Here is a 23,120-nt window from a genome sequence, read left to right as displayed (position 1 = left end):
GACCTGCAGTCATCATGTAGTTCAGACTTAACATCTGAGGAATCCATTGCAGTAAGTATCTGTCACATCACAGAATCACAAACCCTCATGAAACTGAATGAAGAGTCCCAGGAAAATGCTGGAGATGCTGAAAAATTGGCAGCAGAGGAAGACAAAGACTTACAATTAAAAATTGAATCACAGAACAAAATATTTGACTCAACAACTAGTGAAGCTGAAGGAACAGAAGAGAACATCAATGATGTTAGTGTGACATTAGTCAGAGAAGTTGAAGTTATTGGAGATACAGGTACAGTGGAGAGTAATATGACTACGGAGTCAGATTTTCTTCATACTTCTCCTGATGCACACATCGAAGCATTGAAAATATCTGAAAATGCTGAGAAAGAAGTTTCAGGAGAAACAGACACAATTCTTAAACAAAGTGACATCAGCATCATTCCTAAAGATTCTCACAGAGAAGAGGCACACTCAAAATCAAGTCCAGTTATTCATAAGAGGAAAATGGGCTCAACTCGTAGACCTCTCAAAGGGAATAAAGGACAAAGACAAGAACATAATGAGAAAGAAATCTTCAGCTTGGAGGATGAACCCAGTCCAGATAAATCTAGGTATATTGCAGTGAGTATCTGTGACATTTCAGAATCACAAACCCTCCCAAAAACTCATGCAGGGTCCCAGGAAAATACTGGAGATGTTGAAATAGTGCCAGCAGAGGGAGACACAGAACGACACTTAGAAAACAAAACATTTGACTCAACAGCATTTGAAGAAGAATCAGCAGAAGAGAACATCTGTGAAGCTAGTGTTTTAGTCAAAGAAGTTGAGTTTATTCGAGATACAGTTACAGTGGAGAGTAATATGACTACTGAGTCAGATTTGATTCAAAATGACACTTCCTCTGATGCAAAACAGGAAGCATTAAAAGTATCTGACAATGCTGAGTGTGAAGTTCAGGAAGATACAGACGCAATTCCCAAGCAAAGTGACACCACCATCATTCCTGAAGATACTCAGAGAGAGGAGGCACACTCAGAATCCACAGTTATTCACAAGAGAAAAATGGGCTCAACTCGTAGACCTCTCAAAGGGAATAAAGGACAAAGACAAGAACATAATGAGAAAGAAATCTTCAGCTTGGAGGATGAACCCAGTCCAGATGAATCTAGGTATATTGCAGTGAGTATCTGTGACATTTCAGAATCACAAACCCTCCCAAAAACTCATGCAGGGTCCCAGGAAAATACTGGAGATGTTGAAGCAGAGGGAGCAGAGGGAGACACAGAACGACACTTAGAAAACAAAACATTTGACTCAACAGCATTTGAAGAAGAGAACAAAGAGAACATCTGTGAAGCTAGTGTTTTAGTCAAAGAAGTTGAGTTTATTGGAGATACAGTTACAGTGGAGAGTAATATGACTACTGAGTCAGATTTGATTCAAAATGACACTTCCTCTGATGCAAAACAGGAAGCATTAAAAGTATCTGACAATGCTGAGTGTGAAGTTCAGGAAGATACAGACGCAATTCCCAAGCAAAGTGACACCACCATCATTATATTCAGTATTCAGAGAGAGGAGGCACACTCAGAATCCACAGTTATTCACAAGAGAAAAATGGGCTCAGATCTCTCACCTCTCAAAGGGAAAAAAGGACAAAGAAAAGAACATGATGAGAAAGAAATCTTCATTTTGGAAGATGAGTCTAGATATACAGCAGCGAGTGTCTGTGACATTTCAGAATCACAAACCCTCCCAAACACTCATGCAGGGTCCCAGGAAAATACTGGAGATGTTGAAATAGTGCCAGCAGAGGGAGACACAGAACGACACTTAGAAAACAAAACATTTGACTCAACAGCATTTGAAGAAGCAACAGAAGAGAACATCTGTGAAGCTAGTGTTTTAATCAAAGAAGTTGAGTTTATTGGAGATACAGTTACAGTGGAGAGTAATATGACTACTGAGTCAGATTTGATTCAAAATGACACTTCCTCTGATGCAAAACAGGAAGCATTAAAAGTATCTGACAATGCTGAGTGTGAAGTTCAGGAAGATACAGACGCAATTCCCAAGCAAAGTGACACCACCATCATTCCTGAAGATATTCAGAGAGAGGAGGCACACTCAGAATTCACAGTTATTCACAAGAGAAAAATAGGCTCAACTCGTAGACCTCTCAGAGGGAAACATGGACAAAGAAAAGAAAAAGAACATCATGATGAAAATGAGACACCTGACAGTGAAGGTATGATCAATGTAGAGAAAGAAACAATTAGTTTGGAGGATGAACCCAGTCTAGACGAATCTACATTACAAAGTTTAAAAGATGGAGCTAAAGAACAGGAGATGGAAATATGCGAGAAGAATGATGTTGGTCCTGTTGAAGGGTCTGAATCCGCTGACCTGCAGTCATCATGTAGTTCAGACTTAACATTTGAGGAATCCATTCTAATAAGTATCTGTCACATCACAGAATCACAAACCCTCATGAAACTGAATGAAGAGTACCAGGAAAATGCTGGAGATGCTGAAAAAGTGGCAGCAGAGGAAGACAAAGATTTACAATTAAAAATTGAATCACAGAACAAAATATTTGACTCAACAACTAGTGAAGCTGAAGGAACGGAAGAGAACATCAATGATGTTAGTGTGACATTAGTCAGAGAAGTTGAAGTTATTGGAGATACAGGTACAGTGGAGAGTAATATGACTACGGAGTCAGATTTTCTTCAAATTTCTCCTGATGCACACATCGAAGCATTGAAAATATCTGAAAATGCTGAGGAAAAAGTTTCAGGAGAAACAGACACAATTCTTATACAAAGTGACATCAGCATCATTCCTACAGTTTCTCACAGAGAAGAGGTACACTCAAAATCAAGTCCAGTTATTCATAAGAGGAAAATGGGCTCAACTCGTAGACCTCTCGAAGGGAATAAAGGACAAAGACAAGAACATGATGAGAAAAAAATCTTCAGTTTGGACGATGAATCTAGATATACTGCAGTGAGTGTCTGTGACATTTCAGAATCACAAACCCTCCCAAACACTCATGCAGGGTCCCAGGAAAATACTGGAGATGTTGAAATAGTACCAGCAGAGGGAGAAACAGAACGACACTTAGAAAACAAAACATTTGACCCAACAGCATTTGAAGGAGAAGCAACAGAAGAGAACATCTGTGAAGCTAGTGTTTTAGTCAAAGAAGTTGAGTTTATTGGAGATACAGTTACAGTGGAGAGTAATATGACTACTGAATCAGATTTTATTCAAAATGACATTTCCTCTGATGCAAAACAGGAAGCATTAAAAGTATCTGACAATACTGAGTGTGAAGTTCAGGAAGATACAGACGCAATTCCCAAGCAAAGTGACACCACCATCATTCCTGAAGATATTCAGAGAGAGGAGGCACACTCAGAATTCACAGTTATTCACAAGAGAAAAATAGGCTCAACTCGTAGACCTCTCAGAGGGAAACATGGACAAAGAAAAGAAAAAGAACATCATGATGAAAATGAGACACCTGACAGTGAAGGTATGATCAATGTAGAGAAAGAAACAATTAGTTTGGAGGATGAACCCAGTCTAGATGAACCTAGATATACTGCAGTGAGTGACATTTCAGAATCACAAACCCTCACAAAATTTCATGCAGAGTCCCAAGAAGATTATAAAGATGTTGAAAGAGCACTAGTAGGGAGAGACACAGAACCACACTCAGTTCAAACCGAAATCACAACTCTTAATTCAGCCACATTTGAAGGAGAAGGAACAGAAGAGATCATCTGTGAAGCTAGCGTTGTAGTCAAAGAAATTGAGTTTATTGGAGATACAGTTACAGTGGAGAGTGATATGACTATTAAGTCAGATTTCCTTCAAAATGACATTTCCACTGATACAAAATCAGAAGCATTGATATCTGAAATTGCTGAGAATGAAGGAAAAAAAGACACAATTCCCAAACAAAGTGACGCCAACATCATTCCAGAGGTTCCTCACGGAGAGGAGGTACACACAAAATTGAGTCTTAATGTTCAGAAGCGAAAAATGGGCTCAACTCGTAGACCTCTCAAAGGGAATAAAGGACAAAGAAAAGAACATGATGAGAAAGAAATCTTCATTTTGGAAGATGAGTCTAGATATACTGCAGCGAGTGTCTGTGACATTTCAGAATCACAAACCCTCCCAAAAACTCATGCAGGGTCCCAGGAAGATACTGGAAATGTTGAAATAGTGCCAGCAGAGGGAGACACAGAACGACACTTAGAAAACAAAACATTTGACTCAACAGCATTTGAAGAAGAAGCAGCAGAAGAGAACATCTGTGAAGCTAGTGTTTTAATCAAAGAAGTTGAGTTTATTGGAGATACAGTTACAGTGGAGAGTAATATGACTACTGAGTCAGATTTGATTCAAAATGACACTTCCTCTGATGCAAAACAGGAAGCATTAAAAGTATCTGACAATGCTGAGTGTGAAGTTCAGGAAGATACAGACGCAATTCCCAAGCAAAGTGACACCACCATCATTCCTGAAGATATTCAGAGAGAGGAGGCACACTCAGAATTCACAGTTATTCACAAGAGAAAAATGGGCTCAACTCGTAGACCTCTCAGAGGGAAACATGGACAAAGAAAAGAAAAAGAACATCATGATGAAAATGAGACACCTGACAGTGAAGGTATGATCAATGTAGAGAAAGAAACAATTAGTTTGGAGGATGAACCCAGTCTAGACGAATCTACATTACAAAGTTTAAAAGATGGAGCTAAAGAACAGGAGATGGAAATATGCGAGAAGAATGATGTTGGTCCTGTTGAAGGGTCTGAATCCGCTGACCTGCAGTCATCATGTAGTTCAGACTTAACATCTGAGGAATCCATTGCAATAAGTATCTGTCACATCACAGAATCACAAACCCTCATGAAACTGAATGAAGAGTCCCAGGAAAATGCTGGAGATGCTGAAAAATTGGCAGCAGAGGAAGACAAAGACTTACAATTAAAAATTGAATCACAGAACAAAATATTTGACTCAACAACTAGTGAAGCTGAAGGAACGGAAGAGAACATCAATGATGTTAGTGTGACATTAGTCAGAGAAGTTGAAGTTATTGGAGATACAGGTACAGTGGAGAGTAATATGACTACTGAGTCAGATTTTCTTCAAACTTCTCCTGATGCACACATCGAAGCATTGAAAATATCTGAAAATGCTGAGAAAGAAGTTTCAGGAGAAACAGACACAATTCTTAAACAAAGTGACATCAGCATCATTCCTAAAGATTCTCACAGAGAAGAGGCACACTCAAAATCAAGTCCAGTTATTCATAAGAGGAAAATGGGCTCAACTCGTAGACCTCTCAAAGGGAATAAAGGACAAAGACAAGAACATGATGAGAAAGAAATCTTCAGCTTGGAGGATGAACACAGTCCAGATGAATCTAGATATACTGCAATGAGTATCTGTGACATTTCAGAATCACAAACCCTCCCAAAAACTCATGCAGGGTCCCAGGAAAATACTGGAGATGTTGAAATAGTGCCAGCAGAGGGAGACACAGAACAACACTTAGAAAACAAAACATTTGACTCAACAGCATTTGAAGGAGAAGCAACAGAAGAGAACATCTGTGAAGCTTGTGTTTTAGTCAAAGAAGTTGAGTTTATTGGAGATACAATTACAGTGGAGAGTAATATGACTACTGAGTCAGATTTTATTCAAAATGACATTCTGTGAAGCTAGTGTTTTAGTCAAAGAAGTTGAGTTTATTGGAGATACAGTTACAGTGGAGAGTAATATGACTAAGTCAGATTTGCTTCAAAATTACATTTCCACTGATGCAAAACCAGAAGCATTGATATCTGAAATTGCTGAGAATGAAGGAAAAACAGACACAATTCCCAAACAAAGTGACGCCAACATCATTCCAGAAGTTCCTCACGGAGAGGAGGTACACACAAAATTGAGTCTTAATGTTCAGAAGCGAAAAATGGGCTCAACTCGTAGACCTCTCAAAGGGAATAAAGGACAAAGACAAGAACATAATGAGAAAGAAATCTTCAGCTTGGAGGATGAACCCAGTCCAGATGAATCTAGGTATATTGCAGTGAGTATCTGTGACATTTCAGAATCACAAACCCTCCCAAAAACTCATGCAGGGTCCCAGGAAAATACTGGAGATGTTGAAATAGTGCCAGCAGAGGGAGACACAGAACGACACTTAGAAAACAAAACATTTGACTCAACAGCATTTGAAGAAGCAACAGAAGAGAACATCTGTGAAGCTAGTGTTTTAATCAAAGAAGTTGAGTTTATTGGAGATACAGTTACAGTGGAGAGTAATATGACTACTGAGTCAGATTTGATTCAAAATGACACTTCCTCTGATGCAAAACAGGAAGCATTAAAAGTATCTGACAATGCTGAGTGTGAAGTTCAGGAAGATACAGACGCAATTCCCAAGCAAAGTGACACCACCATCATTCCTGAAGATATTCAGACAGAGGAGGCACACTCAGAATCCACAGTTATTCACAAAAGAAAAATGGGCTCAACTCGTAGACCTCTCAGAGGGAAACATGGACAAAGAAAAGAAAAAGAACATCATGATGAAAATGAGACACCTGACAGTGAAGGTATGATCAATGTAGAGAAAGAAACAATTTGTTTGGAGGATGAACCCAGTCTAGACGAATCTACATTACAAAGTTTAAAAGATGGAGCTAAAGAACAGGAGATGGAAATATGCGAGAAGAATGATTTTGTTCCTGTTGAAGGGTCTGAATCCGCTGACCTGCAGTCATCATGTAGTTCCGACTTAACATCTGAGGAATCCATTGCAATAAGTATCTGTCACATCACAGAATCACAAACCCTCATGAAACTGAATGAAGAGTCCCAGGAAAATGCTGGAGATGCTGAAAGAGTGGCAGTAGGAGGAGAAACAGACCTACATTTAGAAATTAAAGCACAGATCAAAACATCTGACTCAACCAGTGAAGCTGAAGGAACAGAAAAGAACATACATGATGCTAGTGTTTTAGTGAGAGAAGTTGAAATTATTGGAGATACAGTTACAGTGGAGAGTAATATGACTTCTGAGTCAGACTTTCTTCAAAGTTCTCCTGATGCATTGAAAGTATCTCAAAATTCTGCGAAAGAAGTTTCAGGAGAAACAGAAACAATTCTCAAGCAAAGTGACATCAACATCATTCCTGAAGATTCTCATGGAGAGGAGGCACACTCAAAATCAAGTCCAGTTATTCATAAGAGGAAAATGGCCTCAACTCGTAGACCTCTCAAAGGAAATAAAGGACAAAGAAAAGAAATAGAACATCATGATGAAAATGAGACACTTGAATGTGAAGGTATGATCAATGTAGAGAAAGAAACAATTAGTTTGGAGGATGAACCCAGTCTAGATGAACCTAGATATACTGCAGTGAGTGACATTTCAGAATCACAAACCCTCACAAAATTACATGCAGAGTCCCAAGAAGATTATAACGAGGTTGAAAGAGCACTAGTAGGGAGAGACACAGAACCACACTCAGTTCAAACCGAAATCACAACTCTTAATTCAGGCACATTTGAAGGAGAAGGAACAGAAGAGATCATCTGTGAAGCTAGTGTTGTAGTCAAAGAAATTGAGTTTATTGGAGATACAGTTACAGTGGAGAGTAATATGACTGTTAAGTCAGATTTGCTTCAAAATGACATTTCCACTGATGCAAAACCAGAAGCATTGATATCTGAAATTGCTGAGAATGAAGGAAAAACAGACACAATTCCGAAACAAAGTGGCACCAAAATCATTCCAGAAGTTCCTCACGGAGAGGAGGTACACACAAAATTGAGTCTTAATGTTCAGAAGCGAAAAATGGGCTCAACTCGTAGACCTCTCAGAGGGAACAAAGGACAAAGAAAAGTGAGAGTAGAATCCGAGGAAAAGAATGGAGATATTGAAGTATTGTCAGAAGTGGAAGACACAGAAACACGCTTAGAAATTCAAAACCAGGATAACGTGGTTGATCACAATGTGACACAAGAAATTATGAATATAAGAGATAATGAAGATGAGGAGAAAAAGACCACAAAGACAGTGGACATGTCAGTGCAGGAGCTATGTGATGATTTGGAACTAGAGCAGAGACCAGATGTATCTCAAACACAAACTGGTCCATCACAGGATGATACTGGCTCATATTTATTACAGGTCCCAGAAAGAACTGCAGATTTTGTTAGAGACAGATTTGCCTGTAAGAGTCATTCTGATCTGGTCTTGTCTGATGCCCTGCTTATAGAGGAAACACAAATTCATGAGTCATCTGAGGATGTTCCCCCGACAGAGATGGTTGAAATGCATCCAGTCTCCAAAAGGTCTATGCAGAAGAGAAAAATGGGGTCAACTCGGAAGAGAGGGAAGAGAATGGTGAATGACGAGGAGGTTGAAGAGAAAGAGGGGGAAACTGAAAATACAACAAATGATGATGGGACCACAAAGTCAGAGGAGAATTTAACTATTGAAGAAGCCATTGCAGGATCTCCTGTACACCAGCAACTGTTTAGTTCATCTGCTGATAAAGAAGGCCATGATATTCAGGATATTGGTAGTAAATCAGATGTGCAGACAGAAATCTCAGAACCAAATGATCCAAATTCTACCATAAATCCAGAACTATTGATAGAATCTGAATGTTCTTCAAATGTTGCTGCTGAGATGGTTTCAGACCTTCCATTGGGAGATGCTGACACATACTTAGGTCCTAAACAAAGTGTCATTCCTAAAGAGTCTCTTAGAGAAGATCAATCAAGCTTGAATCCAGTTGTTCAAAAACGAAAAATGGGGTCAACACGTAAGACGCTCAGAGGGAACAAAGGGCAGGGAAAAGAAGTAGAATCCAAAAAGATGGATAGAGATAGTGAAGAAATGACACAGGAACAGGATACAGAACCACATTTAGCAACCAGTGCAAGAAAAACTGAATGTAAATTTGATGAAGAGGCTGAACAAAACTTCCCTGTTGAATTTTCTTATCCAGTGGCTTCTTCAAAAATGTTCTCTGAATCAGAAAATGGAGTGAAGGAAGTTTCTCCAAATATCCATGACCTATCTGAGGTGAGTGAGGAAAAGGGGATGGAAAGTACTGGAAATTACAGTAATAGTGAGAATAAGGCAATCAATCTCTATGACGGGACAAAGGACAAATTTGTCTTGACAGTTAGTCACGAAGATGTTGATCAAACCGTGACTGTAGATTACCTTGATCAACATGTTTATGTAGGATCAGAGCCTGAACAAACTGAAAACACAGGCCATTCTTTTCCCACACAAGAACTAAAAAACACTCAGGATGATGTTGTTTATGAAATCAGTTCCACCCAAGAAAAGAGGCGAAAGATGGGCTCAACCCGGAGATATCCTAGAGTAATGCATGGGGAAAATATGGCCAATAATGAAGATGGACTTGGTGTGGCAGAGGATAGAGAAACTAAGAAAGCAGAAGATGATTTGGATGATATGCCTTTAGCATCAAGCATCAGTCAGTCCAAGGAAGTGTCTTCAGTCAGAACCACAGATCTTGAATCAGAAATGTTAAGTAGTGCAACTGATTTAAAAGGTGAACATGATCATCAGAACAATTCTGAACCCAGTGGACCAACAGTGCCTGAAACACCTGAAAATACCCTTCAAATATGTGATAATCAGTTAGTAAATGCTGATGTTACCAAACATCCACAGTCAGAGACTGTTACCACTGAGAAGAGAAGAAAGATGGGCTCCACTCGGAAAAATCTCAGAGAAGGAAGAATACAAGGAAAAAGAGATGGATATGAAGAAACAGAAACTACAGACACAAATCTGCAGATGTCTCAGGACTCTGAAATGAGCTTAGGGGAACAAACAACTCACGATTACTCTAATCAGTCAGAGGATTCACTTCTCTGTGAATTAGAAAGAGCATTAAATAAGACGTCTCAACATTCAATGAGTAATGATCGGGAATCAATCGTCAAAGAGCCTAACCCTGAAGACTTAGTGAATGCTTCTGATCTTAATATGTCAGAAAACTCCGAAATCAAATCTCTCCAGCCGACACCATTGGCTCACAGTGAACCCAACTCACCAGGAAGACGAAGAAGAAAAATGGGTTCAACTCGCAAGAATCCCAGAGAGCAGCTCAAAGCAGAAAGGGAGGATGAAGACAAAGAGGATGGGGAGAAAGATGAGAATTTAAAGACAGATAAGCAAGAAAACAAGGATCTTGAAAGAGTTGAGGTGTCTATAGTGCATAATATCACTGAAAACAAACTGAATAAAGAGTATCTTGATGTCTCTAGTGCACACACAAGTAGCAGTCAGCTAGAAGAGAGCACTAACCCTGTTAGCCAAGAAAGGACGTCTCCATCAACTAAAAGGAAGTTTGGGTCCAGACGCACTAAGGGCAAACAAGGCCTTGGTAGTCTAGCCGCTTCTGATTTTGGGAATGAATTAGAAGATGGAGATCATAAACCAGACAGCTCTGAGGTTGAGGACAAGCTATGCAGTGATGACTTAGAGGTATATATCTCTTTGTTTAGAAAATGTCCTTATATTTTGTACTTCAGCCCAGTGCCGTTTCTAGGCATAGGCGAGCTAGGCGGTCGCCTAGAGTGCCACCAGCTGAAGGGGTGCCAATGAGCGCACGTACTGGCACTACATTTTAGCAGGGTTGTGATAAAGAGTGGCACGGTCACTCTGAAATATGACTGCCGCCCCCACTGGATCCCCCAACATCACTGGGCTAGAGTACTGTCAATCTGACGATGCCTGTATGCCATTGGATCAGAGCGCTGTCAATTGCTGCCTGACGCTCTGCCCTGCATGCAAAGTTTGCATTTGGAGCGCTCATCAATGCCATTAGATCAATAGGTTCTGTCAGTGCTTTGGCAAGGTAAGGCTTTTTTGCCATACAATAAAGCTAAGTTCAAAGGCCAATTTAAAATATTGGTACAGTAAATAAAGTGCACAAAATCAGTATTTTGTTTAGGCAGTATTTGTGGCAGTTGATAAATCATGTTGCGAGATTTGTCCAAAAGGTGTGCGTTTTTGCGCCAATGCATTGTTAATAGATTAGCGTGTCATATTCCCATATAAACTTTAACAACCAATTACACTACAGCCCACCCGTCATCTCAGCACACGCTCTGCTCCATTCAATATGAACACGCTGAACGCTTCTTCAAATAAAACATTATGAACAGACAAAGTAAGTCTGCAGCAAGGCAGATCTTATATATATATATATATATATATATATAAAAAATATTTTTTGTATATATATATATATATATATATATGGCAGCGCCAATAGGGATTTCGCCTAGGGCGTCAAATTGGCTAGAAACGGCCCTGCTTCAGCCTATAATGGTACTTGCTTTAAAACACTAACAAATGTCTGTATTGTTAAGGTTTGTGATCCATGCCTCACCTTACAACCAGAGAATCAACCAATTGCCCATCCAGTCTCAGAGCAGAGGAACATGGAAGCCAAGTATGAAACAGAGCAATATAAGACTTCTTTGTCTGTTATAAGAAAATAATTTACTTGTTTGTTTGTTTTTTCAATTTTGTTTGTTTTTCCTGCTCCAGAAATGAAGAAGCTGCTCCAAAAGGCACTGGTGCTGGTCTCGTTTCTTTGGACCAAATCATGAAACATGATAGAAGCACTGGAGCTAAGCAGACTGTAAATCTCAAGAACAGGAGTGAGTAAAGTGATAAAACATTGTCATGCAATTATTTCTTAAAGTTTAATATCTAATACTCATCTAAACACAAACTCTGTCATATAGTTTCAGATGCTGAAGTAGTTCAGTTTAACATTGTCATGGTGGGAAACAGCTGTGTGGGAAAGACTTCCTTCATCAGACGCTTCCATGAAGGGCAGTTCACTGAGGATTACCGCTCCACTATTGGTGAGTGTAGTGTTGGAGAGCAGGCATTCTTGTTTACTGCAATTATTCACACTTCCATTCAAAAAGAGTCAGCAAGATTTTTAAAATGTTTTTGAAAAAAAGTCTGTTATGCTCATACAGTTTATTTGATCAAAAATATAGTAAAAACAGTACTATTGTAAAATATTATTAGAATTTCAAATACTTTTCTATTTTAATATATTTTAAACTGAATTTATTCCTGTGAAGTCATTACTCCAGTCTTCAGTGTCACATGATCCTTCAGAAATCATTCTAATATGCTGATTTGATTCTTAATAAACATTCCTTATTATTATCAATGTTGAAAACAGTTGTGCTGATTAATATTTTTCTGGATACATTTTTTCAGGATTTTTGTAACTTTATTAATGTATTTACTTTCACTTTTGGTCAATTTAATGCATCCTTTCTGAATAAAGGTGCTAATTTCTTTAAAACATCTTACTTACTAAATTTACAATGGTAGTGTATAAGGTGTCATGGTACACTTCTGTCAGGACCACTATCATCAAAGATGATTGACAATTAGCATACAGTTTGGATTGGCGGTATGGTTCTGTTCTGGGCAAGAACTCCCTGCGCATACATACAGCCTAGCATGGATGAAAGCAGGGAGAGCAGCGATAACCCCCCCAGGGTAACAGAACAGAACCAACATAAATGCATTGCAGATATCGTTAAAGTTCAATAATGTTATGTACACATTTTAGAATTAGTCTGATTCAAAGGAGAATCAGAAGGCTGAATCCTGACTGACAGAGGAGGAGCTGGGGATGGAGGAGGGTAATTAGCTATTGAGCAATGCGAAAACTGCTGATACTACTGCGGGACCTTATATATGAATACTTAGATAGGTGTCGTATTCCCATAGGTTGATGGGGATCAACTGAGAGTCAGCTGATGCGAGCTTGACTAACGTGACCTGCCAGAACTAACGCTATGCTAGATTATAGAAATAAATGATTTCTAAGAAGAAAAAATGCAGCAACAGACAGCCTAATGATAACGATCAGTTCCAAATGTATAAATATATAAAGGAGAATAACTTATTTTATGTTCAAATGTTATATATTTTATGTTTTGCACCCAGGTGTTGACACCTGTACACAGACTGTTGCTCTGCCTGACAGAACTGTTAAACTGCAGATATGGGACACAGCAGGACAAGAGAGGTAAGACATAGGAACAAATTAACACATGATGAAAAAAGTTGTTGGTGTGTAATTTAACCCAAAAAAAATCTTTATAAGGTTTCACAGCATCACCACACAAGTGTTCCACAAGGCTGATGGGCTTCTGCTCATGTATGAAATCACATGTTCAAATAGTTTTATTTCTGTACGGGATTGGATCTCTCAAGCTCAGGTATCTAATGTTTTCATGTTCCTTATATTTTAGTCAAAATATATGGAAATGTCCCCTTCCCTAAATTGTATTATGACAATGTTACACAAGAAAAGGGCTCCCGATGATGTCATCATGATGTTGCTTGGAAACAAGAATGATTCTGTAAAGCGTGCAGTCCAGATTCAGGAAGGGGCAGAGCTGGCCAGAGTAAGAGTTCATTGTGACCCGAAAAGTACTGTCCAATTGTTTTGCCTGAGTATATTTCTACTAAAAGTTTGGTTGTATTTTCCCTTCATTAGGAGTATAACATAAATTTCATGGAGTGCAGTGCTGCAACTGGGGCGAATGTGTCAGAATCCATGAGAACTCTTGCAGAGTAAGACTCAAAACTAACAAAACCCATCACACTAATTATTACTTGTTCAACGTGTGTTTTCTGTCCATGCATAAAGACTAATTTATTGTTGCTACTAGGTTGTTAATGCAGCGCAAATCACAGAAGGAGAGACACACAACATTGAGAAGAGAACCATCACAGAAGAAATCTGGTTGCTGTTGAAAACACACTCCCACACACACAACATGCATGACCATTCAAAAGTTTGGGTTAGTTAGATATTTTTTGTAGAAATGAATACTGTTATTCAGCAATTATGCATTACATTGATCAAAAGTGACAGTAAAGACTATATCGATACAGGGGGAAAAAAACAAAAAATTAATAATTTTCTGTTTATCAAAGAATCCTGAAAAAATGGTTTATAATTCATATATTATCACCTTTCCTGTCAGAGGAATAAATAAAACCTAAAAAAGGTAATAATATTTCACAATATTACTGTTTTAATTAAATGCAGTATTGGTGAGTATAGCAGACTTTACATTAAATCTTACCAACCCCAAACTTTTGAGGGTAATGTACGAACAATTTGTAAAAAAGCAAAGGCAAAAAAAGTAAGCTGCTTATATTTTGTTGCTTAAGGAGAATGTCATTTCTGTATTTTATAAATTTGCACAAAGTACAATAAGGATTTCACACATAATAATATAATCATAAATGTATTTAATGTCTGTTAAGTGCTTTAATTCCAACTGCAAGTGCTGAGTGTAAGTAAAAATGAATACAAACAAATAAAAAAAGCTATACTCTTACAATTTAGAGTTTATGAATGATGAAAAATCTGTTTCGTGAATTATTAGTTAGCACAGACTAAATCAGAGGTACTAGTCAGCCTTCAAAACACACTACTTTAAATAACAAAAAGCTACATTTAGCTAGAAATGGTATAGAATGTTAGAAAAACAAAGGATATGTCATCTCATTTTGTCATCATAATGTCAAAATTCATAGATTATTTCACTGTGAGGTCTTTGTGGAAAAAAAACAAACATAAGCAATAAATATTCATGTATACACACATTCATGACACACAACTCACTGGCTTAGATCACGGACAAACAGAATGGCTATAATAAGTAAACTGAGGAAGAGGGCAAATACGATGAAGAAAATCTGAGCTGCCCACTGACTGTGCGGCACTCCTGTCACTGCTCTGGACTGTTCAGAAGGAATCATGTTGGTCAGGTTCAGCATGTAGCCCAATGTCCAACCAATATCTGTGTCTGCTACCTGTAACCATCATACAATCTTATATGAGTACAAATCACACTGATGGGGAAAGTAAGGCCATATACAGGGAGATTCCCAGAAGTAGGAGGTTTCCTCATACTTCTGGAGCAGAGGTCATCTGATATATTGTCAGGTTGAGCACATGGCATGATGTCAGTTTATGAGCTGCTTCCACTGTGCTCTTGAGCAATGCAAATAATCTGAGGTTAAATTATATTCTCTAGCGATTTATGAATCACTGAATATCCATATTCAGTCTGCTATATTAATAAGGAGGAGATTGATCTGTACGCATGAAATTCATAAATTCACATTACTGAACAGCTTCATTTCGGTAAAGGAAGGCTAATAATTTAAACTGATGAAACCTTACCTGTTTCTCAAAAGAGATTTGATCCCAGGTGTTATTGAACTTGTATCCTTTCAAGAGAATAGTCATAATATAATGAGCAGAAGCACAATAATCTTTCAGATATTTTGCCGTAATGTTTGGATTTTCAGCGGTAAGCTGCAGAAAGAAATAACAGTCATAAAAATGAATTTAAGGATCAGTATTACAAAAGATAACACCAGCATCATCAAATGGACTCATATTGTGATTCATTTTCACTTCTCATCTCACCAGACTTTTTACTATCAAATGTAGGATTGCCATTTAGTATCTGTGAACTCACAGAGGTCCAGTTTTTGTTGCAGTGAGTCTCAATAGTGGAAAGAACCTGGGTCAGGGGAGCTTTTGGGATAAGTCCAAGGAAGTCAAAGGTGTAGAAGTATGCAGAAAAAGCCTGAGATGGACATAATAGTATAGCTATCATAAGTTATTTACCAAAAAAAAAAGTATAGTAGAGGATAATTTTGATATAAATATCACTTAAAATAGTAACTTGTAGGCTACTTCTGTATGTGTCGATTCAGTAACCGCTCTGATAGATTCAGCTGCATGAAGGATTCTGAGTGACAACTCTGTGTGTGTTTTTTTTATTTTTTTATTTTTTTAATATTCATTAAAAGAACCGACTCATAAGCATTCGGCATTCGTTCGGGAATTAGACTTTACTGGTTGTGTTTTGTGATTCACCAAAACGTACCGGCTCTTAAGAGTCATTATATATATATATATACTGTATATATATCAAATATTGTTGCAATGTTTGTGTTTCTCCATGTCCATATTAGTCCATGTAAAATACATACAAAAAAGTTTTATTTTGTGTAACTGTATATCCCCACAATAATTTTTTTAAATTTCCTTCCTAACATTAAAACATATAACTTAAATATTATGCTACTAGTAATTAATGAAGATGATTTGATAAGGACAGAAACACTCACAAAGAATTCGCCATTGACCGGAGGCTGATAGGCACCATTGAAGCCACAGTCTGGTGAAAATGCACAATCGGTCAGGTTAACAATGTCCTCCATTAGAGAAAGACAGAGGAATGAGTTACCCGTTCCTGAGAAAAGGACTGTAGCCGTGGTGTTGAAATTGTTTGGTTTGACCACACAAGGGGAGTTATAAAGGTCATCCAAAGTAAGACTGAGGTTATATCCGACATGGTAGCATGGGTGACTGATTACAGGTGAGGGTCCAGCAGTCTAGATGAAGCAGACACCATATCAGACATTCAATTATGACCATCATTTTATTGGTAGACACTTTCTTTCCAAATCTACGTACAGTAAATGTGTTGTGCTAAAACTAGTATGGTAAAAACCTACATAGAGATAATGAATAGAATTAAAAACCAACCTTGTGAAGGTAGACCTGAAGTTTCCTCAAAGCCTGGTCCTTGCCGAAGCACAAGTAGCTGTGTGTGTACAACTCATATTTGTACCCGTAGAGCTGGAGATTAAAAGCTGAATCTGGGTTTTTCACTGGGTCTTTTGGGGTGAATGAGATCTGTGTTGATGAGCCACCGAGATCAAGAGCTCCAAGGATCTTTCCTGCTTTTGGGTGGATCCAATTGCCCTCAAATGTGTGCTGCAAAAAAAAAAAAAAAACACACATTAGGAGTATTGAGGTACATGATGTTCTAACAAAAGAGAAGCGATTAAGAGTGATTAAGTATCATTTCTACTGTTGATTGATTTACTTAACTGAGTCTGTGTTGTCAAAATAACATGAAAAGCAAGAATGAAAATAGCATTATTACTGTACATGTGTTCAATGGCCTTTAGGAACAATGACAAATAAAGATATCTGACATGATAACAATGTAATAACTTTAGTTTAAAATGATTGATGTTGCATTGTTGGTTTTATTTATTTATTAAATATTTATATTTATTATTAAATATTTATTCATTAAATATAAAATGAGCCAATGATAATATGACATGAGAGAATCAGACGATATGAAATGAGAAATTATAATGTTCATTGTATCATTGTAAAGAAATGGGCTGACCCTTAAGTTTGAAAAACTCTGCATTAATAGCCACTCAGTCCTAATTTCATCAGTGTTGGAAATCCATTATTCACCTTGATAAAACTCTCCAAGAGATAGTTGATGGTGATCCAGCCATAAGCCCCCTCCTCCATGCCAGAGAGTATTCTGGCCCCTCGAAAATCAAATTGATAACTTTGGATTGTTTTGGTGACTTCTGCGAGAATGCTGTCTGCTAAACTTTTGTTCTGTAAGCTGTGAAACCAATGTAAAAATCAATGTAATCCAGTTCAATGATAATTATTTTTCCAAATATCTTTCCATTTGTGACCCTGGACCACAAAACCAGTCTTAAGTCGTTGGGGTATATTTGTAGAAATAGCCAAAAATACATTGTATGGGTCAAAATTATCGATTTTTCTTTTATGCCAAAAATCATTAGGATATTAAGTAAAGATCATGTTCCATGAAGATATTTTGTAAATTTCCTACTGTAAATATATCAAAACGTAATTTTTGATTAGTAGTATGCATTGCTAAGAACTTCATTTGGACAGCTTTAAAAGCGATTTTCTCAATATTTAGATTTTTTTGCACCCTCAGATTCCAGATTATCAAATAGTTGTATCTCGACCAAATATTGTCATATCCTAACAAACCATACATCAGTGGAAAGCTTATTTATTCAGCTTTCAGATGATGTATAAATCTAAATTTCGTAAAATTGACCCTTATGACTGGTTTTGTGGTCCAGGGTCACATTTATATGACACATCAGTCAGTTATTGATAAGTACAGTCACCCAAGAAGCCGCATGCCAGCAGTGGCACCAAGGTACACAGGTGTAGTTTTCCGCTCTCCTTCTGGTATTGCTGCCTTGGCAACATCCAAGCATTTCTTAAGACTTTCTCCAGCTGCCAGAGGGTTCTGTACATAGCTGGATATGCCATCACCTAAAAAAAATAAAAATGTTTTGACAGTTAAAACTTAAGTACACATTGTATAGCCTTCTCATAGGGACCGGGATCCCAGCCATTTAGGCCACGTGAATTTTTGTGATGGCCCTGTTGAAACGTTTTTTTTTTCTATTCCTTGTAAAACCTAAAGTGAATGAAGTAATATCGACTAAATGCATTAGATTCAGCTTTGTCACCTTATAAAGCATAATTTAATCACCGCAAAGTGTTATAATGTTAGGGAACAGAGAGCTGGTCAAGTTTCCAGCGCTGTACTCACCATCCACATCACAGCTCTGTTTCTGAGAGACTATTCCAGTGTTATTCTCTTTGTTCCCCAGCCACTGGTACAGGAAAAGTGCCGTGTGAGTGGAGCCAGCATCAAACACAATCCCATACTGAGGAAGTCAGACAAAGAGTTCCATAAATTTAGACAAAACTTTATTTATTGGGTGTGCTTACTTTCCCGAGAGAAACACACACACACATCCTGAGGGAAAACATTTGACAGTATCACATTCATGTTATACCACAGGATTCATAAAAATAGTTTGTGTTGAGGAATTGTATAGAATTTATTTGGTTGTTTGGTATACTTGTGGTCTGAAATAATATATTTTTTTCATGTTGTTTTAAGTTGTTTTTTTTTACCATGGATTGTTTTGTTTTTGTGAGACAGACAGTGTAAATGATGTGTGAAATACATAATCGGGGTTATACGCAACAAACTTCTGTATTCTGGAAAACAGGTTGCGATGTTTCCGGATAGTGTATTTTATATGTGCTTCGTTAAATATGGAGCTGTTTTACTAAAGATGCCTCCGTCACATATGCAGACTGATATCTAAAAGTTTATTTTTGCTCTTCTTTTCACTAACATTCTGATATTAAAATTGAATAAAACTCCAACAATAAAAACAAATAGCTAGGTTAGCTGATTACTATAGAAGTCAAGATACTGGCATCAGTCCATACTGCTGTTAACACTTTCTCTGTCAAGCAGGAGAATTTTGGTAACACTTTACAATAGGGTTCACTTTGTTAAGATTAGTTAAAGCATTAGATATCATTAACTAATAATAAACAATACTTTGCAATAATATGCTTTAAATATGCTTTAAAATAAGGTCAGATTAGTTGACCTTAGTTAATACATTAACTAACAATGAACAATATATTATATATACAATATATTTGTTACAGTATTTATTCATCTTAAACATTAGTTAATAAAAATACAAAGGTTTATTGTTCAGGTCAGTTAACTAATATTAAGAGATACAACTTTTGGTTGACACTTTAATTTAGGGACCAATTCTCACTATTAACTGTGAGCATATATTACTAGCATATTGGCTGTTTATTACTTACAAAGCACATATTACTGCCTTATTCTGCATGACCATATTTTGGATTCCTTACTCCTACCCCAAACCTGAACTTAACAACTACCTTACTATTTATTAATAAGCAGCAAATTAGGAATAGTTACTAGTCAGTTAATAGTGAGAATTGACTCCCAAACTAAAGTGTGACCAGCTTTTGATTTTATTAGTCAATGTTGAAATTCACATTAACTGAGATTAACAATTTTTCATTGTGTTCATCTTATTAACTAATGTTAACAAATTAAACCTAACTGTAAAGTGTTACAGAATTTATTAATTTAGGTTCATGTTAATTTCAACAAATACTGATACATTAACATTTCAGCTTGAAATGTTAATGTGTATAGTTAGTTGTAAAGTGGTCTACAAAAGTGGTCTCTACAAAAGTGGTCATGAATAAAAAAATATTTTTAATTCTTCATAGCTCAAACTGTGACCTTTGAAAAGTTTAACATAAAAAAGAACGTATTTTTTAAATGTTTCAAAGTCAACAAATTGTAGGAATGACCAGTGTCACACCTTCAACTGTTATCCGACACCACCAATATATATTTATTATAATATCCGATAAAGCAAATATTGACGCCTTTTCAGATTATCTGTTTTTAATAAACAACATGTAGTGCAAGCAGAAGAAATTTTCTGATGGGTATCTCTTATAGTGTTGACTTTTACAACTCAGACGAACTTCTCACAGAACCGCATTAATCTATTAAAAATCTATACAAAAGCACATTGTAACTGACAGTTGAACATCTTTGCACCTGTGTTAAGTATGGCCGATCCAAAGTCTGATGATTGGCAAGAGAGAGAATCAAAGCGATGATGGTTGTACAAGCTACGGCTGCCATTGCAGCACCCAGCAATAAAGCTTTCATCTGAATTCCCATATCTGCAATCTGTCCAGAAGCAAAACAAATATGCACTACAGGTACAAGGATGATCCACAAATATGTGAAGTTCATTTCATGCATGCCAAAGTTAAATAATCAAATCCTGTTTCAGACACATTAATTTGTCATAGCTTTGTTTACACTTCACATGCACATTCAAGTCTACAAGTGCACAAGATCAAGAGAATCAATTATTAACCGAGATCTTCAATTAATCTTTTATGTTTTAAAGCTGATTGGCAGATAACAGTCTTACCTTCTTCCCTCTCCTTTACCTGTCCGGATGAACTTTGTTTATGAACCTATACGTGCCTGTGTATTGAAGACAGGTATGTGCAATGTTGATACCTCCACACCTTTACTCCAGCCAGGGCCTTTGGGAACTGAAGTTATACTCCCACTTCCCCAGTATATCTTCAGCTCATTACACACACACACACACACACACACACACACATAACACTCTCACTAACTTTTCCTCTTTTACACACACAGTCAAGTACTACACCTCACATACTCACAAACACACACCCTGGTTTACAACCTCAAAGTTTCATTGGACCAAATATCCTCTCTTATTTTTATGTATCAATATCACAAGTTGAATCATTTATAGGAAGTTTTCTTAAAGAATTTGACAGGAACTGTGGGAACTGATAAAAAACCTTATCTGAATAAAACCGAAAGCATGCGCTAACCTCATTCACCAATAACAACTGTTACTTAATAACTAATCTCTCTTTGACTCTGTTGTGTTAAAGTCCTTGGTTTAACAGCGTAGTTAGAGCACAACACAAATTTACACAGACGGATTTAACTGAAAAGCACCCTTTTACCATTTGTAGAAGAATATTGTTGCTGGATGAAATCTCTTTCACAATGTTATGAAATCTGATTAAACTACACTGATATTTAGTCTTAGAATAAATGTGTTGAAAAAAAAAACATAGTTAAGTATTTAATTAAAATAATGAAAGAGTTGAGTAAACCCAAGTGAATACCACTCACTGAAGTTGAAGCAAAATGATTTAGTATACATTGCAAATCAGTTACATTATGAAAACAAGTATTTTTGACAAAGTTACGGTTATCGTTATTTGTTAGAAATATAATATTTTCAAACCTCACCTTTTCGACTTAGTCATTAACGTCTTGTTCTAGTGAGATGTCAAAACAAAGATTATTAAAATGATGGTTGGACTTAAAATAAGAATTCTGTTATCAATTACTGTACATTCTGTATGACTGTATTTTTCTGTGGAGCTTAAAATATGATATTTTCAGGGGGGGGGGGAACTTGGTACACAAGTTGAAACATTCTTCGAAATATCTTTAAGTTACAAACACTCTATGGACTTTTAATAGTCCTTTGAATGTCCACCAATAAGTTGCAACCAGCAACACCAGTAAATAATAGACTAAATGTTAAAATATATTGGTCATTATTTTTTATCTTTCTCAGTTCTTTCTTTCTTAATAAACAAACAAACAAGCAAACAAATAATTCAAAAATCAAAAGTAGTTGGTTGATGAATGGATATTTCCTTCACTGACTCTTAAGCAGTCTGGAATTCCTTTTTCTCCTATATGAGGAACTTTTGGCAAAAGTTACCTTTTAACTGGTTATGTAGACTAGATACTTTAAATGACAAGGAACAACTGCTAGTCTTTTAGTAACACTTTAAATTGGGGAATGCATATTCACTATTAACTAAGAGTTTTCCCTCAATTAACTCCTAATTATTGATCGTAAGTAAGGTAGTTGTTGTAGTGGTTATATATTAGGGTTAAGGGGTCTAGAATATGCAGAATAAATAATTAAAATGTGTTTTATAAGTACTAATAAACACCCAATATGCTAGTAATATGCATGCTAATAAGCAATATTCAGTAGTGTTCCCTAATCTTAAGTGTTACTATTCTTTTATATGGATAACACATTACTAGCATAAACAGACTCTTACTGTGCATTTCTATGGAAATACAATAGAGATAAGTAATAGCAGTAAATGGATAAATATCTGTTCGATAATCCTGTGGGGGCCGTGACATTGTCAACAGGTTTAAGACTCATTGCTTGAGCCACATGATGTTCAGTTCATTTTGAGAAGCAAAACTTATCTGCGACAAGTAAAAAGTTAGTCAGATGACTGGTGACTTTTTGCTGACTTGTTATTTGCTGTAACTATTTTCTTAATTAGTCACATTCAACAGTGTTACTGATTTGGCCAGTAAAATTCTCCACCCTAACATGACATAAAATATACAGTGATTCTAAGCAAATAACATGCATTATCAGATTAAAGGTTATTATAATCTGTCACATCCTTGTGGGTTTGGTCGGTGAAAACTTAGTTCTGCTATGACAACTCTCAGAGAGTTTAGCATGGTAATATACATGGCAATGTCAATGTGTTTGGTCTTGGTGGAATAGATCTGCTACGTTGCTGCCGTTACAGAGCAAGTATGTGTGTGTGTGTGTGTGTGTGTATAAAGGGTGTGTGGGTATATATATATATATATATATATAT

The 23,120-nt window shown here is 36.9% G+C and overlaps 2 protein-coding genes and 1 long non-coding RNA gene across 4 annotated transcripts in view; 1 reads left to right on the top strand and 2 right to left on the bottom strand.

Annotated features, from left to right (window-relative positions):
- The window catches only part of LOC107667362 (uncharacterized), a 5,771-nt gene extending 5,692 nt beyond the window's left edge, over positions 1 to 79 (bottom strand). The window contains exon 1 of the long non-coding RNA XR_001631784.1: positions 4 to 79. This is a non-coding gene — a long non-coding RNA (uncharacterized LOC107667362). The remainder of the gene's footprint in view (positions 1 to 3) is intronic.
- The window catches only part of LOC107667361 (uncharacterized), a 20,292-nt gene extending 6,337 nt beyond the window's left edge, over positions 1 to 13,955 (top strand). The window contains exons 3-14 of one of the 2 annotated variants that reach the window (XM_016458995.1): positions 466 to 1,026; positions 1,582 to 1,621; positions 2,162 to 4,372; positions 5,784 to 10,570; positions 11,461 to 11,543; positions 11,642 to 11,754; positions 11,842 to 11,964; positions 13,076 to 13,157; positions 13,236 to 13,350; positions 13,441 to 13,539; positions 13,632 to 13,708; positions 13,807 to 13,955. In XM_016458995.1, the coding sequence (XP_016314481.1) occupies positions 466 to 1,026; positions 1,582 to 1,621; positions 2,162 to 4,372; positions 5,784 to 10,570; positions 11,461 to 11,543; positions 11,642 to 11,754; positions 11,842 to 11,964; positions 13,076 to 13,157; positions 13,236 to 13,350; positions 13,441 to 13,539; positions 13,632 to 13,708; positions 13,807 to 13,891 (8,376 nt within the window). In that variant the 3' untranslated portion in view covers positions 13,892 to 13,955. Of the gene's footprint in view, positions 1 to 465; positions 1,027 to 1,131; positions 1,170 to 1,581; positions 1,622 to 1,709; positions 4,373 to 5,783; positions 10,571 to 11,460; positions 11,544 to 11,641; positions 11,755 to 11,841; positions 11,965 to 13,075; positions 13,158 to 13,235; positions 13,351 to 13,440; positions 13,540 to 13,631; positions 13,709 to 13,806 lie in introns of those variants that run through there. The other variant, XM_016458996.1, reaches the window with a different exon arrangement.
- Positions 13,956 to 14,656: 701 nt separating this feature from the next.
- On the bottom strand, positions 14,657 to 20,936 carry LOC107667330 (ectonucleoside triphosphate diphosphohydrolase 8-like). The gene is made up of 10 exons (XM_016458960.1): positions 20,846 to 20,936; positions 20,461 to 20,595; positions 18,589 to 18,706; positions 18,155 to 18,305; positions 17,448 to 17,607; positions 16,716 to 16,946; positions 16,295 to 16,561; positions 15,637 to 15,747; positions 15,336 to 15,470; positions 14,657 to 14,962 (listed from the first exon to the last, which is right to left on the bottom strand). The coding sequence occupies exons 2-10, from the start codon at positions 20,584 to 20,586 to the stop codon at positions 14,768 to 14,770; spliced, it is 1,494 nt and encodes a 497-aa protein (XP_016314446.1). The 5' UTR covers positions 20,587 to 20,595; positions 20,846 to 20,936; the 3' UTR covers positions 14,657 to 14,767.
- Positions 20,937 to 23,120: the final 2,184 nt, after the last annotated feature.

This window comes from Sinocyclocheilus anshuiensis, unplaced genomic scaffold (genome assembly GCF_001515605.1).
Source record: "Sinocyclocheilus anshuiensis isolate Anshui unplaced genomic scaffold, SAMN03320099.WGS_v1.1 scaffold964, whole genome shotgun sequence".
Lineage (NCBI taxonomy): Eukaryota > Metazoa > Chordata > Actinopteri > Cypriniformes > Cyprinidae > Sinocyclocheilus > Sinocyclocheilus anshuiensis.
Note: the sequence above shows the minus strand (reverse complement) of the source record. Positions and strands in the feature narration are given on the sequence as shown.